General features: G+C 36.9%; 1 protein-coding gene and 1 non-coding gene across 2 annotated transcripts; one reads left to right on the top strand and one right to left on the bottom strand.

Moving 5' to 3' along the window:
* Window positions 1–4,750: 4,750 nt before the first annotated feature.
* On the bottom strand, window positions 4,751–8,031 carry LOC147505290 (protein CUP-SHAPED COTYLEDON 2-like). The gene is made up of 3 exons (XM_086557867.1): window positions 6,803–8,031; window positions 6,412–6,695; window positions 4,751–5,566 (listed from the first exon to the last, which is right to left on the bottom strand). Exons 1-3 carry the CDS (start codon window positions 6,987–6,989, stop codon window positions 4,994–4,996), a joined length of 1,044 nt encoding a protein of 347 aa, XP_086413993.1. The 5' UTR covers window positions 6,990–8,031; the 3' UTR covers window positions 4,751–4,993.
* A 1,768-nt stretch (window positions 8,032–9,799) lies between these two features.
* On the top strand, window positions 9,800–9,873 carry TRNAV-CAC (transfer RNA valine (anticodon CAC)). Its single transcript has one exon. It is a non-coding gene; the product is annotated as a tRNA-Val (tRNA).
* Window positions 9,874–18,446: the final 8,573 nt, after the last annotated feature.

Raw genomic sequence — 18,446 nt, 5'->3', positions numbered from 1 at the left:
ACTCAAAGCGCTGGTAACAGTACTGGGTCTGAAACTGAAAGACATAGGAAGTTTGAAAGCAAGAGCAAGACTGTTCGACCATATTATCCAACAATTAAAAGACCCAGATATACTATATTTATAGCGTTAGAGGTTGCGAAATTTACATCCAGTTAATCAAAATTACAAGCTGAAGCCAACACCTATTTTCGACAACAGAGCACTGCCTGACTTGAGACCCATTTTCTGTACGTGTACACACTAGTGATAGTGAACCCAATATATCCATACGGTCAAACCATACCAAAGAACACAAACTGCCATTTCCATTTTCTTCCAACGTTATTGTTGTTCAGTATTATTTCGCACGAAAAAATTGTTATTCAATAGCACACACAGTCACATGTGAGCCGAAGACTTCTGCTGGTTAGGAAATAAGTAATACTCTGTTGCAAGAACATACTTCCTTTTTGCTTCACGTACCATAATCCTACTAGTAGCAAAACAAGAGCCCGTAAACACCCCAAGTCATAAACTTGCATCAAAGCATACACAACGCGTGCTATACGATTTCCATGCACAAACCGTACCCACACTCTAATTAGCACAACTGATGATTGCAGTTCCATTGCCAAAAACACTAGACATGTTTGTTGATCACCTGTGTGGCTGTGCGATGTTAACTTGGGCCTTGGGGGCCCACTTTGTCCTCTCGATAATCATGAGATTACTGTCACTGTAGCTACCTATGGGGGCAGTACATGGTGTCCAATTGTCCATGCAAAGGGGTACTGCCAAGTGGCATAACACTTCCGCAAACATGTGGAATGTAATGATTGTAATTATTTTGTACTGTACACTATATCGGTAGCTATTTGATGGCATATCTGTTGTGATGCACAAATCTAGCAATCTATTAGAGTAGCCAAGTTTCTGCATATAAAGTTTAAGCCAATCTTTCATGAATATAGAACCCTTCAAGGCTTCAAGCATTGGATAATAAATGCCAAGGAGATGCCCTTTTTAGGAAGCATCATGCATATTCTATGAAATTCATGTTATTATGTGGATTCCAAGACAAATTACATTGTCTCGTTTGGTTCCGATATCCGATATGCTATTGCGTGCTCCATTGCATCGTGATTGAATTGGGTCCAACTGAAACTGGTAAATTTTTAGTTCGGGTTAGATATAATTTGAGTTGAACCAGCGAACCAGTTCAGCTCTAATCGGATCATTAGGATCATCTTTATTTATTATTATTATTATTTTTTTTTTTTTAAATTGATAATATGGAGAGTTGAACCTAGCACCTAAACCAAATAGTCTAAACTCTAAACCAATATGCTACTATGTGTTTCTTGTATAAAAATTTGTTTTGATATATATATACTAATTAATATTGAATTAAAACATATATTTATTTATTTTACTATTGTAATTATTAAAAAATTTACTAAATAAACATCAATCAGTCCGACCGAATCAAACCATGGTTGAACATAATTGAACTGTTTTAATAAAAAAATCGGTTCAATTACTTCGGTTTTCAAAACATTGTTTTCAATATGTAATGATTTAAAAGTCGTTGGATTCGACTTGCTTTGACTCGGTCACTTAGTTATTTTGGTCTACAGACTCGATTTGACGGAACTAGTCATTGATTTTGTAAAGAGAATTATTCATTTACATGAAAATCTAAACAGGATATATTTTCAAATGTTTCAATTCCACCTTCCCTAACAGTTTATATTTGTGGAAAGGATGAAATTTTCATATAAATTGAAATTAGCTAAAAGATTTGTATGGGCTGAAGATTTCTCCTTTCATGCACAATGTATCCTTAGTTCTGTTTGTGTTTAGTGTTCATCAGCTCCGCGCCGTACCAAATTTGGGATGAACTGCTTAAGTCATTACAAAAATATGCAATGAAGATGACATTTCAACCATTCCCTTGAAAAAAGCATTCATTAGATTTTATTCGTTAATTCACATACACCATGCTACCTAATTGACCAAAAAAGTTGAACCTATTTCAGCAATATTTTGATAAAACTCTGTAAAATTTTGGACCATTGAAAACATATCAATGTGATGCCATGTGTTTACAAAAACACAAAATAGTGTTTGATTGACAAAAGTTTTACTAACCTTCAGTTGCTTTATTTATGTTATGGAAGTACTATTACAAAAGCAAGAGTTACTCCCCAAATCATGTCAGCAGCACAAACAAATGAAAGTTTAACTTCAGACTTGATTGCATATCATACGATTGCATACCAAACACCTTGACAGCATTTAATATGTCTGAAAAAACTCAATGTCATTTGATTAGATTACTCATATTATTAGTTCACTTTTCACCAACTAAATTTCTGCTGACAAAGTTGAAACATGCAATCGTCAAAGTAAAACTTTATGGTGTCGTCCTGTACATTCATAGCCGTCTTTACATGTTTTTCTTATTTTTACATCACTTTAAGATTTATTGTCCCAGGTTTCATGATCCATCTTGGGAGTTGATATACATACAGACATCATCACCTTAAACTTGTTGAGGAAAGAGTGTGCAAATATGAAGAGTCTGCAACTCAGAATAAGGGAAGGACAACTTGGATCCACAAATTTTGATCGAAGGGAATAAAAGATGAAAGTATGAAAAAACCTAATGCTAATTATTGTCGCAGTCAGAATATTTCAAGACCCCATTAACTTCCAAAGTTTTTGAACTCGGGTCTATAGTCTATACTCTACACCACGAACTTATTAGCACTACTTGTTAGAGTCAGTTCCAAAATTTTTGTAAATCACCCTTTTACATCATCTTAGGCTTTTCTTACTTTTACATCGTTTTAGGCTTTACTGTACCAGGTTTCACTGATCCATCTTCCCATCTGGGTACACACACTATCATCGGTCATCACCTTAATAGACTTGTCATGCAAATATGCAATCTGTTATCTGTCTGCAACTCAAATATTAGAGAAATCTAAAGGGACGGACTGTTTGGCCGGATCCATAAAATTAGACCTTGGGGTTGGGTACTTGGGTGATGAGTCTAGCACTCTAGCTGTAACTTGACACAAACTTCTTAGGCTGAACTTAGGAGTTAGGACTACTTAGAGTCAGTTCCCAAAATGTTCTGTGAATGTGAATCTCTTTTACCAAATTAGCTGTCTTACACTCTTATATATCATGGGCATGACTTAAATATCCGGATAAATCAAACTATATGTAACTCATAATCATAGTTCGGGATTTCGAATTTTGGAATTCCGATAAATTCAAAAACCGAAATCCAATAAATTTCGATCCTATTATATTCGGAATTTCAAATTTTTTTGGAATTTCAATGATTTTGATACTATATTTGAAATTCCGATTTTTTGGAAAACCGAAATTCCGGAGTTTCGGAGTTTTCGTTCGAATCACAAACTATGCTCATAAGTCATAATATCGGAAATCATTTAACCAGTACATCAACAACTTTGATAATATTGACACTTATTCACCGATTTAATTCTTTTATCAAAGTATCATACCTTCACGGATTTCTACCCCTTCCAAGTTTTGCCCAGACCTACATACTTTTCCGTACAGTTTGGGCCTTGAGGAGGTGGAACTTGAATTATGAGCAAAATATAGACACCGGTGATAACTTTTCCAATGGAAATCTCCCTTTTAGTTGGTAATTTTGAATAATAAGTGGGTGTTTGGGTCTTATTTTAAAAAAAATGTATTTTTATGAAAAAATATTTATTTTAAAAACAGTTTTTGAATAAACATATTTGGTTATAATTTTTTTTAAAAACTATTTTATCAAATTAGATTTCACACTACATTTTTTGATATATGTCGGCATATCATGACATAAAATACTAAAGTCTAAACATCAACAATTCATTTGCCTTAAGTCCCAAAAATGCTTCCTTCAAAGAAAAATAGTTTTTTAACTTGAAAAACAAATTTTATCTAATTATCATAAAACTAGTTTTTGAGACCAAAAATGTTTTTTGGATAAATTTTTTTTTTTTTTTTTAAATAGAGACCAAATACATTTATTTTTTCAAAAAACTATTTTTTCACTAAACAATAAATAAATAGGATACAAACACCCCCTAAAACTCTTAATTTGTACTGTTTGGCCCCTATGACTAGCTTGTAGTTGTTTGGGATAGATTGTCATTTTCTTTTCAAACTTTGCTATCGAAGAGCATCTCTAAGTGGTGGTAGCATACTCTTTATATTTGAAGAATGTGAATGAAGAAACTGGTCGCAAATTTTGACCAACTCTAAATGATCGCAAATTTCATTCACAAATTTGGAATATAGCTATCTTGCGCGATATTCATACTGTCACGCAACATTACCAATGTCGCCCCTAAGTTGAAAAAAAAACTCACGCAACATTTCCACTTTCGCACCAAATTGAAAATGTAAAAAAAAACATTAGTAGTGGTACGCAATAATATTACTGGCGCGTGGTGCTGGTCAAACTAAATAAATAAAATAAAATAAAATAAAAAAATAAATAAAAATAAAACGACATTTGCAATGAACATTACCAATATCGCTCTGCATCCGCATCCAAATTGCCAATTTTGTAAACAAAGATACTACCACCTAGAGATAAAATCTCGACAAATTCCGACATATTTCTTCAAATTTAAAATTTACTACCAACTAGAGATGCTCTAATATTAACATACTCTAACAAACAAGAATGCAAGATTGGCATATCCAAAAACAAGGCAAGTAGGACTGTAGGACGAGACAATAAGACGTAGGTACTGCTATATTAGTGGTGGCAGTCTTGAAACATCATGAAACCATAAAACATAATCCAACGACAAACTACTTCTACAACACACAAACCTCCCAGATTAAACTATTAGAAACATAACCATAGCTACCTAATAAGTTCATAACCTTTAAAGCAATAAAAATTTAAAAACAAACATCTTCCAACAACACCCTCGGACCGCCAAAATGAAGAAGTTTCACCCTCGATAAGTCAGTAAGTCCACATGCAATCAAGTTCAGTGGGTACAACATTCATCCGGTTCTTCTGCACCCTTGGATGTTCCTGACCCATCCAATTATTCCCAGAGCTGCACATCCCCACTTCATCAGAGCCTGAAATAGACTGCAATGGTGCAACCCCAGAGAAAAACATAGGAAACTGAAGATTCTCCTGCAATGACCTTAAACTTGGAAACCCTGACATTCCATCATTTCTTCCAAATTGCATAGATGCATCACCATTAATGATGGAATTTGAGGGTGCACCAAGATTAAATGAGTGTTGCTGTTGATTAAAAGTTGGTGCAGCAGCAGCGGCTGTGGAGAAACAGGGCACGTGCTCCCTTGAAGTCTTGCTATCATAAGAGCAACTATCAACTGTTGTGGGACCAGTGTAGGGAGATGAATCTAACAGTGGTGGAAGTGATGTTGATGGTGGAGATCCAACGTCTGGGAACAAATTGGTTACACTTCCTAGACGAGATTTCTTGCTCCCACCACCACTAGAACCACCAGTTATGATTCCTCCACTCTTCCGAAAAACCCTTGAGATGACCCACTCATCCTACATACAGTCATTACAAATGAATTTGTTATTAACTATATAATGAACAAAACAAATTTTAAACCTTAAAAATGCCCTTTTATTGATGTAGCCAGGCAACTCTAATCACAAGTTTATGAACTGAAAAGCTCATAGCTAAGCAGCAACTGTCAAGTATCTAAACTATAACAGGCTACGAAAAATGTACCATTAAGACATGAAAGATGTAGGTACTTCATCACTCCTAGGCTCCTAGCAATGTGCATATGATATCACAAGGTTAGTTTATTTTTCTTTAACTCGATACCAATGTTGATACTTCATAGTCCATTAGTATTACCAAGTTCAGGACATAACATTTGACTCATACAGAAAGCACATTTTATCACATTTCACATGAAAATAATATATTTAGAAAAGAGTCCAAGATTAAGAATCTAATCCATAGACCATTTCAAAGAATCAGATGTAGGCAACTCTTGTTGATAACATGATGACAAAAACAGTATCGGCACCTGGAGTCCTGGACAGCAATGATAATCAAGTGGAGATATAAACTTCCCAAAACTTAGCTGTGGTCTCTTTCTATAGACTAAAACCACTGATCATTTGCATAAAAATAGATGAACTTCTCAAAAATCTAAGAAGAGACAAAACTTGCTTGCTGCAAATAAATCAAACAAGATAATTCCTTTTACAGATACTAATAAAGTACTAGTTTTCTAATACAGACCCAAGTTTCACCAAGGGAGATAGAAAGAGAAGAAGATAAAGTATCAGTTCATGAGTGTTTTTACAGTACCTAAAAAAAGCTTAAAATAAGGTAGCTTTTGAAGAATCATAAACAAGTCCAGAGAGAGAGAAACCTTGGAAGTCCTCGAGAGATAATGGTAAGACAGTTTGCCTTCAAGACGATATTCATGCATGACCCAGTTGCTCTTCTCACCCTTTGGAGCTCTTCCTCTATAGAAAACCAAAGTCTTCTTCATGCCCACAAGTGCACAAGTCCTTGAACTGTAAATCTCTCTATCTTTTCCAGTTGCTTTCCAGTAGCCAGCTTCAGTTGCCCTATTTGTTCTCAGACCAGTTGGATACTTCCTATCCCTTAAGCTAAAGAAGTACCATTCTTTCTCACCCATCTTTGCTTTCTCTGTAACAAATAGTTTCAAGTTAAAAGAAAACAGGTTTTTGAACTTTAAGAGACATAAAGAGCAAGACTTTACTTTAATAAGTTATGAGTGAATATAAGAAGTATACCAGGAAGTTCCCATGGTTCACACTTGTTAAGATCAACTTCAGCTATGGCTCTACAAGTGAAACTGCTGTCAAGAACCTTCTTGATGAGATAAGAAGTTATGAGCTCTTCATCAGTTGGATGGAAGCGAAAACCAGGTGGAAGGTGAGCTTCATTGTTGTCGAAGAGGTTGAAGGTGAAGTTCTCCATGGGTAATGCAGAAGAGTTATAGTTAAAATGATGAAATAACTGAACTGGGGTTTCAAGTTTAAGGAGACTAAAAGAAGGGACTAGAGATGTTTCTAAGGAATACCCAGTGAAGAAACTGATGTTTAAGATCAAATGAAAATACTTGACGTTTTCAAGTTTGAAGAGATCGAGTATAGACACCCTTTATGAAAAACACTAAAAACAGTAGAACATAACCAAACAAGCAGGACAAGGAAGATAGAAGATATCAACTCATTTGAACATCAAGTCCATATGAAACTCACTCCCAACACACTGATGGACACAAGTGAGTGATTTGATGAGTGATATAGAAGGAGAGTGAGTTGGTTCTTGGGGTTGCCTAATGCTGTGTTATATGGGTTTCAAATGGATTTGATGAATCAAGTGACAGAGAGGAAGTTGAAATCATAAGGTATGATCTGGCTGTAAAATCTGCTGCAGCAGCAGCTGCATCTGTGTTTCTGTCCTTGGTCTGTTTTCTCTGCTTTTGGGTTCTGCAACTGCAGCCCTTATCATATCCATTGGAGAGAGATTGATAGAAAGAGATGTAGGAGTGTGTGGGGTTCTGGTATTGAGTATGCGTGCGTGTGTGAGGAAGTGTGCAGGTATTTCTCTGTCAGTGAAGAAAATGAAAGAGGGGAACAGAAGGTAGTTTCATGAGAGAGAAAGAAAAAAAAATAAATAGGAAAAATTTAAAAAGAGATTTGTTCTAAAGATCAATAAGGCTGTTTCAAATCTCTTCTGTCATTTACAGTACAAGATTAAGTAATCAAGACTTGACAGAGACAAGGTAAATCCACACCATCCTTTTTTTTTGCCCTTCCTTTTCTGTCCTTTCGTTTCTACCACCATCTTTTGTATATGCATTATTTTCTCTTCTCTTAAGTCTCTCTTGGGTTTTGCTCTTTTGCCTTGTTTATTCGTTGTTGATTGTGCTGTCCTTCTGCTTTAAATTTTACAAAACCACTACTTGCTGCTTAGTCCCTCTCATTCTCATACACCTAGTTATTATGCAGGTTGACATTGTTTTGTGCTATGGATTGAATTCTGTGAAAGGTGGTTGCATTCACAAAATCGGTATTGCAAAAGGTGCTATTGATTTTGTTATTTAGGTGTCAGCCTTGAATATAGAATGTTATATTGATGGGAACTGGAGAATATGTTACATGGGCAATGCTCCAAAATCTTTAATCATTGCACTTGGGCATCCCCATCTTAGTTATTTATTTGTATACAGTTATATACTCGTATCCATACTCCATAAACGTTAGTTTCTTCTGAAATCTTAAAACTTCAACAAATGTATCGAGTTAATTATGTTGATCCCCAAATTCCAACACACGATTACTAGTACCTGACGAAGTTTTGTAAAATATCTGCCATGAGTACACTAATTTTGGTCATTTTATACATGTTTACGCAACCAACTTAATACTAAGTCGCGGTTTGTGACAAAATCTAGAGTATTAGGTTGTGGTAGAGCCGGCGTAACTTCAACTTTGTAATTTTGTATGCAACTTGACATGGGCGCAAGTAGTAGTATCCCCTATCCACACACTTGGACTTCAATTTAGATCCAAACACTCAATGCGCCACTCTACTACTCTATCGATCATTTGCTTTTATTTTATGAAAAATTTCAATAACTACAAGGATTTTTGCCCCTACTAATGCGTGTTTTGGGTGAATGCCCCCTATTGTTTTTCGAAATAGCTACTGCACCCCCAAACTATTTTCCTGATTCCATTCTGCCAAATTGACTTGAGAGTACGAGACAACAATTTTGTCACCCGAATGTAAATTTTCTGAAAACTATCATCCGAAAACATTGTTCATGTCAAGGACTTCTCCATATCAAATTTCCAATTAAATAGACGCAGCAACTAGAAACTAAACCGTTGACCCTAGGTCTAATCACTAAGTGAAGGAGAATAAAATGTAGTAGTCAATTTTCTAGGTGATCCTATTCTCCGAGACTTTAATCTCTAAAGCTAAAAAGAAATAAATAAATTATCAAGAAACAAAAAAACAAAATATAGGGTGAAGTTGTGATGTTTAGAACTTTTTAACACAAAAAAAGTAGGGTTAGTACTTTAGTAGGTAGGATCTACAAAATTAGTTAAAATCTGCTGTAGTTTTCAACAAATGAAATCATTACTTACCCATGCATGCAAACATCATCCATCCATCAATCTCTTCCTTCCACATGTCAAATTCCTTCCATCACAATCAAAATAATATTGACGTGCTAAGATGGTGACGCGTCAATGCTCAGATTTTGAGATAGAGCATCATCTCAAAACCAGCTTTACATCAAATCAAATCATCTCCTCAATCTGCACCCCTACTTACTATACTACCACAACTACTATACCTTTTATTTTTATTTTTTGTTTCTCTCTCTCTTCTTTTTTCAACCTCATAATTCCTCCTTTTGTCCTTTTGTTTTTAGCATCAACCTTGTTGTTTTTTTCTTCGATTTCCTTGCAGAGTAACCTATCAACCCTTGAAATCCCCCACAATCTTCTCCTAGTTCCCTCAGTAATTTGGCTTCTTTTATATACACCACTTTGATAAACTCATGAGCGTTAGCTTTGGTCACATTGGTATGCTAAGTTGCTAACTGACCCTAGGCCAAGTTCTTACCGTACTATATAATGAGATGATACCAATGTTTATTTGTAAATCTAGTTGACCACAAATTAGAGTCCATCTAAAGAAGGTAAATTATGCAAGGGTGTTAGCAAATCAAGAACTAGTTTTAAACACGGAATAATCATATCAAGTAAGTCTGGGTGGTGTAGTCGGTTATCACGCTAGTCTCACACACTAGAGGTCCCCGGTTCGAACCCGGGCTCAGACATTTCTAACTAATCAATTTTTTTTTCCAATGAAAGCAAAAAAAAAAATGACAGGGAGAGATTAATCTCTCCTCAATTGAGAGCGCACTTGACAAGAGCCCTTAAATGGAGATCAAAAACAAAAGTAAAATCATGCTCATCTTCTTCCCAGTATTGAGTTTATTGATAATGTTTTTTTCACCATGCTATCAAACTCATGTGAGCATTCAATATGAAATTATCACAGCAACAGTGTTTCGTTAATTTGTTTGATGGAACTAATAGATTTTATAATTTTCACAGTTATTCCTATAATCAAAAATTTTGGAAATGCAATATATGATTTTTGCAATTATCACACTTTGTTTATCGAGAAATGTCATATATGAGCGGGTGTTCATTGTTGAACATTAAAGACAGTAATTCCACTAGTTATCCAACATTGCAAAATTCTCACGATTGATTTATGGGTGTTAGTTTGTGTTTCGCAATAAACTGCTTCAACACAACGAGAGCAATGATAAAGAACGCACTAAGAAACAGAGGAATTTGATGTTAGGGAGATGAAACTTAACCAAATAATGGCTGCTACGTACCCCAAGATCTATTATCTAGGGATCAAGTTTCCACGTAGTTCCTTATGAAAAATAGTTTGATATTTATAGAGGTAGAGTAGAGAGTCCTTTGTAGCTCAAGTAATCTTGTATCTTGAGTAATTGTGATAGAAGATAACCGTCAACCGATAACTATCTCTTTGATAAGAAATGAATATGGACATAAATCAACGTACATTAGTGGCAAGCCATGTGGCTAAGGTTCAGCCTTACACACATGAGTTAATGGGCATGTACATTGATCCATGATATTGCGAATTGGGCTTTAGACCTGTTGATTAAATTAATAAAATAGAGATCCCTACTAATGAACGTTTGCCACGTAGGTGGGGGTCGAAACATCCCCTCTTTTTCGTCGCTTAACAAAGTTCACATGGCAAAGAAGAGAAGATAAATCACGGAAAACGTAAAATAATAAAAGAGTAAGCGGAGTGTATAACAAAGTGTCGTGTGAACGTAAACGATAAGAAAAATGGACAATCGGGAAAAATTCATGAATTATCGGAAACGAAAAAATGTCAAATTAACGTATACGGGACGCAATGACGTAGTTACATAAAAGATAGCTGAAAATGAACAGATAAAATAAAATTGCAAAAAAAAACTCGATTGGCGAAAACTGTACCGAACGCGTCTCGTAATAATACGAAATTTGAATTCGACAATGCGTGCTAGTGGAATAGCGAGACTTGGATTAGACCGTTGAAAACTGTTGAGAAAAATTCGCGAATGACTGTGAACGAAATAATTGGAATTCGAAATTTGTCCGAAATAACGAGAAGATGTGCACGAAAAATACCACAGAAACTAGGACTCCAAAATTAAATCCGGATTGGATATTGCTTATCATCAAGTCTTGCACATTAAGTCGGTTTGACTAATATAATTACACATGGACTGAAATATGGGACCAGCTCAAGATCGTTAAAAAAGGAAAGAATATATAAACAGATAACAGAGAGAAATCCATGCTTAGCACAAATCTTAGAGAGAAGTCATGATCTAGCACTGAGAAACGATAAAAAAACAAAAGTAAACACCACCGTGTTCACAACAATACTAAACTATTGTTACAGTGAGTTTCCGTACTGTGCCGGCGTTAGTTTCGCTGAAGAAAAGTTGCGTGAGACGAAGAAAAGGTTAGTATTGTTTTTGCTGTTTATCTATACATACTTTCTTAGTCATGTACAGATCACAGGAGAAGTGAACATGGAAGCCGCTATAACATCTGACGATGTTGTACGAAGCCGTCCGGCTTTGAGCTATAGATGATATAGGTAGTTTCATTACTTTTTGTTGGAAGACCATGTCGGGCTTTTTTCCCATGGAAGACCTCTCATGGGCTTGGATTCGAGGATATCACCCGTCAAAGCATCCTTTCGAGAGGATATCGCTGGTTTTTATTTACTTATTTTTTTTTGCATGGGCGTTGAACTGTTGAACTCCTTTCTCAGGAATCATTGTACGGATCATGTGGAGATGACATAACACTGGTGGTGTTGGTGTATGGATCGATTTCGGACATGAGCTGGTGAGAAAGAAAAAGTGGTGCAAACGATAGTGATGGCACCTGTATTTGAAAAACGGAAACAAAGAACATGATATGGTGCAGCGCCAGTAAAAGAGGGGCACCATACCTGCGCTTCTTTAATCTGGCCCAGTGAACCCGGTTTTTGAGCTTTCTGACCCGATTTTTGACCTATCTGACCCGGTTTTATTTTCTTTTTTTCAGGTAGAACTACCGTACTATACGGGCAAAAAAACACTCGAGAAGAAAACTCGATGACGATCGTAGACTTGGTGAGGTGGAAAGAAGGTGACGATCTGGCGATTACAATGAACCGTTGATGGTCACTTAAGGAAATACAGAAAATACTAGGACTCGAGAAATTTGAGATGGATGAAGTGTACGAATTTGAAACGAAAGTCGAAGAAGATGAAGTAGTAATGGCTTACACACAATTAAATTGTAGGAATGCAATTCCGTTGAGCAAAAAAATTACACAATTATTGGAGTGGTGGCAAATAGCACCGGGACAACTGCCAATATAATTTTGGCTAATCTTTACGAGAGCGCACCGTTTACAAAATGAATTTAACAGAAGGTTCGGGGCTCAAGAAATCTTCGCGTTGATACGATCAAAAGCCAAACTGACGAAAGGGTACATAAAATTTGAAATTGAATTCAAGGATTCAAAGAGAAGTTTTAAAGGGTTCCCAAAAGTATACACCGAATGGGATAGATTTTTGTACCGCTTGCGAGGGAAGTGGAATCCGACAGAGTTTAAAGTGCCGAACAAATTTCGAGGTAAGCCAAAACATAATTATTGAAAATTGTACTATGAGTAAACTATTGACTAACACGAGTTATTTTTGTGTCTAACAGAAAACGCGAGTACACTACCAGATATTAAATTGGACAAAGAAGTAGAAAACAACCTTCGTTTCTTATTTCATGAATGCTTTGATGAAAGATTGGTAGATTTGAGCTACTTTGATATATTGTTGATTTCCGACACTATGGGGGTATCGAACAAATGCCCGATAGGTCCATGGAAACACATAGTGAAATGGCGAAGAAGAATAAAAGTCTCAGAAATGCAATATTTGGCAGCGATAGCGATAGTGAAAAAGAAGATGGAACGGAATTAACACAGCGAGAATTAGTGTTGAGCTTGCCAAATACAAATAGCGAATTGTACAAAAGAAAATGTTCCACAAGAAAACGGGCGAACGGAGACTACGAGAGACAACCAACGTCACAATGTATGATGCCTCGAGGGACGAGACTACAACTCACAAAACAGCCCAGACGAAAAATAATACATTCTCAACACAAAGAGGAAAAGGTATGTACCGTAGAAAACATAGATATGTAAAAGTGTAGAGAGATGTAATATCTCGCTATGTTTTGGTATATACAGGAAAAAAATGGTTGGAAAAAGAACGAAACAATGATATTTACAAAAAATAGTGCAGCGAAGAACTACAAAGTCGGTGAAAGAAAATAAACGGCAAAGCAAAATGCAGGAGCAAAGAATCCAACAACCACTGGCAAGTACTGTCAGGGGTAATACTACTCATGGAGGAAAACCACAGAATCTGTTAACAGTAAGTTGACCGTTGATTTTTACTATTGCGTTAGGACGGTAAAGAAATTTGTGTCCAACACTAAACCGATGAAAATGGCAGATGAAGCAAAGATGTTCAAGTTTGGAAGACGAAGTGAAAGGATCGCCCGGGATTACGCCAATGGAAGGGCTCGAAAAATATCAAAAATGTAACTAGAATACGGAGAACATCGGAGAATATGACAGAGCCATGTCAATGATTTTCGATAGTATAAACCAGGTATGATAGTATTATTTTTATCAGTTATTGCAAACTTGTGTTTAAGTCTGAAAGATGATGAAATCAAATATTTTTTGCCGCAGGTTAAAACGGCGGTAGTACGAGCCAAAGAAATTCATGAAAAAGTCACGAAGAAAAATATCGTTCCGAATGAAGTCAATGCCTTAGAAGAGATAGAGAAAGTGAAGATACTCAACCAAAAATTGGAAGAGGCAAACAAAGCGTTAAAAGCGGAACCATCGAGAGTTAGAAGACGAAAACAAAAACTTAACCGAAATGGACGAAAGAAGCAGAGGAGAGATCGTACGAAGAATTTGGTAAAGCCTGTGAGATAATGGAGGAACACAAACACTTAAAAGCAGATGTGATAGAATTGAAGTCACTCGTGGCGACCAAAGATCAGAAACTTAAACGTGCGCAAAAAGAGGTAGAGAAAAATAACAAGCGAATGACAGATTTAAACGAGCGGCTCGGCCAAGATCACGTGCAAATGGCACACTATGAATCGTCCGTAAGACAATTGACAGAGACTTTAATAGAAACGGAGATGAACTAGAACGTGAGAAGATGAATTACAAAGATTTGTACGAGTTGTATATGCAAAAAGTTGGGAAGGAACCATTGAATTTTCCCAAACCAATGATCATGTGATTGCGATTATGTAATACCATAAAGCTAAAAATTCTTTTTATGAAAATAAAAATAAAGTATGTGTTGGCAATTGAATATCATTATGATGTCAGATAACATACCTATATAAAACTTAGTGTTGTTGATTTATGAATGTAAAAGAACGAGACGCTCCCATGTAGAGAGAAAAACCTCCCAATATAAAACCATTGGAGAAAGTTATTGAAAGGCAAAGGGGACATGATCGTCCTCAATGAACCTAGCTATTCAGGTGTTAAAATATTTGTACCGAACGTGAAGCAAGGCCTGACAACTGTTGGAGTTGTCATAGGTTCAAAGTCGTCACCCGTGCACTAGGAACAAACTAAAACACAACGACATTGCCTTAGTAGTGGAATTAGCACGGATATTGTATTGTGGGAGTATTGTAATAATTGTTCCGAGCAAGAATAACCATCTTATTAACTCGGATTTCCGTCAAGTAGGCATGAATGCGACTTACTTGGACCGAAAAAGGCATAATATGAATGACCTCCATAGAATGAACGTTAATGAATGACATTGTTGAAAGTAAATTTACGGAAAAATATAGTAATGTAAAATGACAACCAAACTACGAGAATGGAAGTTGAATGCCTTTATTGATGGATAAAATAGAACGAACTACATAGATGGATAGATTCATTATTGATGGAGTAATGTAAAAATGCAAAAAATTTCCTAACGGTAAAACTTCCGAAGGTGGTAAGCATTCCATGGCTTCTCTATCATCCTTCTAGAAATAGTACGGAAGAAATATGACCCCTTAGATGCTGAACGATCTATGATGTAGGGTCCTTTCCAATTTTCTCCAAACTTTCCTGATTCTATAAGCTTTGGGTTTCTACAGAGAACCCAGTCTTTAGGAGCAAAAGACTTAGGACGGATCTTCTTGTCGTAGTTCCGTTTCATGTCAGCTTGATACTTAATAAGCTGTTGTAGTCCCTCGAGCTTAACCCTCATCAATAAGAGCTTTTGACCGAGCCAAAGTAGTGTCATTGGAACTGTTTCAACAAAGAATCGACCGAGATGTACTGGAAATCAGTTCTGTAGGTAAGACTGCTTTAGCACCATATGCAAGGTTAAAAGGTGATAATGCAGTTGAATATTTTGGCGTTGTCCTATAAGCCCACAAGACAGCTGGTAACTCCTTGACCCAATTTCCTTTGGCGCCAGTCAAACGCCTCTTTAGGTTGGCCAAAATCACCTTATTGGTGGCTTCGGCCTGCCCATTAGCTTGCGGATGATAAGGTGCGGAGAAGTTATGCCGTATCTTCAAATTAGCACAGAACTGACGAATTTCTTCAGCATCAAATTGTTTACCATTATCTGATACAAGTGTCGTAGGGATGCCAAAACGACAAACAATATTTCTCCATAAAAACATTTTGACGTTGGAAGCATGGATTTGGACCAAAGCCTTTGCTTCTACCCATTTGGTAAAATAATCGGTTGCCACAAGAAGGAATCGTATACTACCTGGAGCTTTAGGTAAAGGGCCAATAATGTCTAAGCCCCATTTGGCAAATGGCCATGGGCTAAGCATGGGATGCAACTCAATAACAGGTAGTTTACTTATATTATCGTGCTTTTGGAATGGCTCACACCTCTCAGATATATGTTTTGCATCCTTTTGCATCTCTGGCCACCAATAGCCCTGTGTCATAGCCTTATGAGCTAAACTTCGCCCCTTGGAGTGGCTTCCGCATAAGCCGGAGTGAATCTCTTCCAAAACTTGAAGTCCTTCCTGTTTTGAGAGGCATCGCAACATAGGGTTTAAGTCCGAGCATTTGCGATATAAGTGCAAACTTCCGTCAGTAACAGATATCACAAAAAACTTTCATGCATCGCGTTTGATTCTTTCAAATGAGTTTTGGTTCCGGGCGGAAGTGAAGAAACTTGCAAGTAGTGGATATAAGGAAGACGCCAATCTTAAGATCGGAGATCATCATCGGCTCGATAGTATCATATCGAACTTCGGGACTATCATCTCCTTCATGTACCAACTCACTATCTGTTTGGGAGCGAATTCAGGAGGAACCAATGGATCTATAGATTCTAATGGAAGATCCAAAGTATGGTCATGTTGTGAATTTTCCATCTCCCTTTTTCGCCTCGAGTCATGATTGGTGCGATTATATTATGGGTCATATTTTTTGTTGTTTCGCATAAGCAAAAAACAAGTAATTGCTTTCATGTACATACAAGTCATGCAATTCTTTTTTGGTAAAGTCAATGTTTCGCTCTTTCGGAACTCCACGGTGATGTGTCTTGACTTTTTAAACTTCTAACGGCGGAGAGATAAGCCAATGAATCAGATGACGTATGTCATTTCGGGTCTTTGAGTGATAGAGATGCTATCAAATTGTCGAGCAAGGCTATATATCAAACCAAGATAAGCCGCCATACGGTCATCTCTTTGCTTCAAAAGACCCGCCAAACCGATTGATTGGCCACAAGGCAAGAATCCGTGTATAACCGAGCTTTCGCCCCCGTTTCAAAGTCAATTATCAAGACACAAATGGCAGCCTCATACTTTCGGCCGTTATTTGAAGCAAATAAAGCCAAGTCGCACGCATTTCTCAATCTTCTCTCCGGGGTTTAACAAAAACGCATCCAATTCCAGACCCAGATTTATTATGGGAGTTATCTGAATAAACAATCCATAGGTCAATGGGATTAGGAATTGCGTTTGCAAGTTGGTCTTCGTCGCCCCCGGTTATTGGTGGCGAATGTCTTCCATAGATTCTTCTTGGCGCAAAAATCATCAATAATAAGAGAATCATCAATCGAAAATCAGCTATCAAAGAAGCTAGAGCATGTCCTTTTCAGCGAGCACGACTTTCAAAGACAATGCTATATGCACTAAGATAATTTCCCCATTCGGCTAATCTGCTTGATTCCCGCATTATGATGAAAAATCTTGCGTAAAGGGATACTTTCGATATAAACTCGACCAACCTCCCCGAAAGTATGGTTTTAACCGACGAAAGCGGCATGAACCAATGCAAGTGCCATTTTTCCATCTTTGAATAACGAGACTTCGGCTTCGGTTAATGTCTTCGATAAAAAGACGGTTCTATCATCATCGACGAAAAAAGAACGAAGACTAACGGCTTGAGTTGTAGCTGCTAGGTACATGCCAATCGGTTGACCCGTTGAAGGACTTGTCAATATAGGAGGACTCCACCAAGTATTTCTTCGGTTGTTGCAATGCCATCTCACAATCAATGTTCCAAGTTGCCCCCCTTTAAAGTCCGGAAGAAGGGATGACAACGATCGGAATATTTAGAAATAAATCTATGAAGAGCGGCAAGCCGACCCGGTAAGTCGTTGAATTTCCTTCTTTTTTTGGTGATGGCATATCAATAACGCACGTATCGATCGAGGATTAGCCTCAATACCTCTACGAGTCATGAGGTATCCCAAAAATTTTCGAAGAGAGGCCAAAAGAACATTTGGCGGGATTGAGTCTCATGTTATACTTGTTAAGCCTATCAAAACAAGTTGAAGATCGGAAAGATGATTACCGAAGCTTCGATTTAACGACTATATCATCAATATAAGCCTCCATTATTATCCCAGATCGGAAAAATTGTATTGACAAGCTTTTGGTAGGTTGCACCGGCATTTTTCAGACCAAAAGGCATAACAGTGTAGCAGAAAATGCCTTGGTCGGTAATGAAAGCGGTGAACTCTTGGTCATCCACATTCAAAGAGATCTGGTAGTACCCTAAAGAAGCATCCATGAAAAATAGGCGTTGGAATCCCGAAGTGGCATCCACTAGTTCGGAAATTCGTGGCAATGGATACGGATGAATCGGACAAGCTGCGTTAAGGTTTGTAAAGTCAATACAAATTCTGATTTGTCCGTTCTTTTTTAGCAATCGCGGCGACATTAGCAAGCCCATTTTGGGTAAGTAACTCGTCGGATAAAGTTAACCGCAAGTAGCTTATCAATC

This window comes from Coptis chinensis, chromosome 4 (genome assembly GCF_015680905.1).
Source record: "Coptis chinensis isolate HL-2020 chromosome 4, ASM1568090v1, whole genome shotgun sequence".
In the NCBI taxonomy this organism is placed as follows: Eukaryota; Viridiplantae; Streptophyta; class Magnoliopsida; order Ranunculales; family Ranunculaceae; genus Coptis; species Coptis chinensis.
This window is presented reverse-complemented; position numbering and strand designations above follow the sequence as displayed.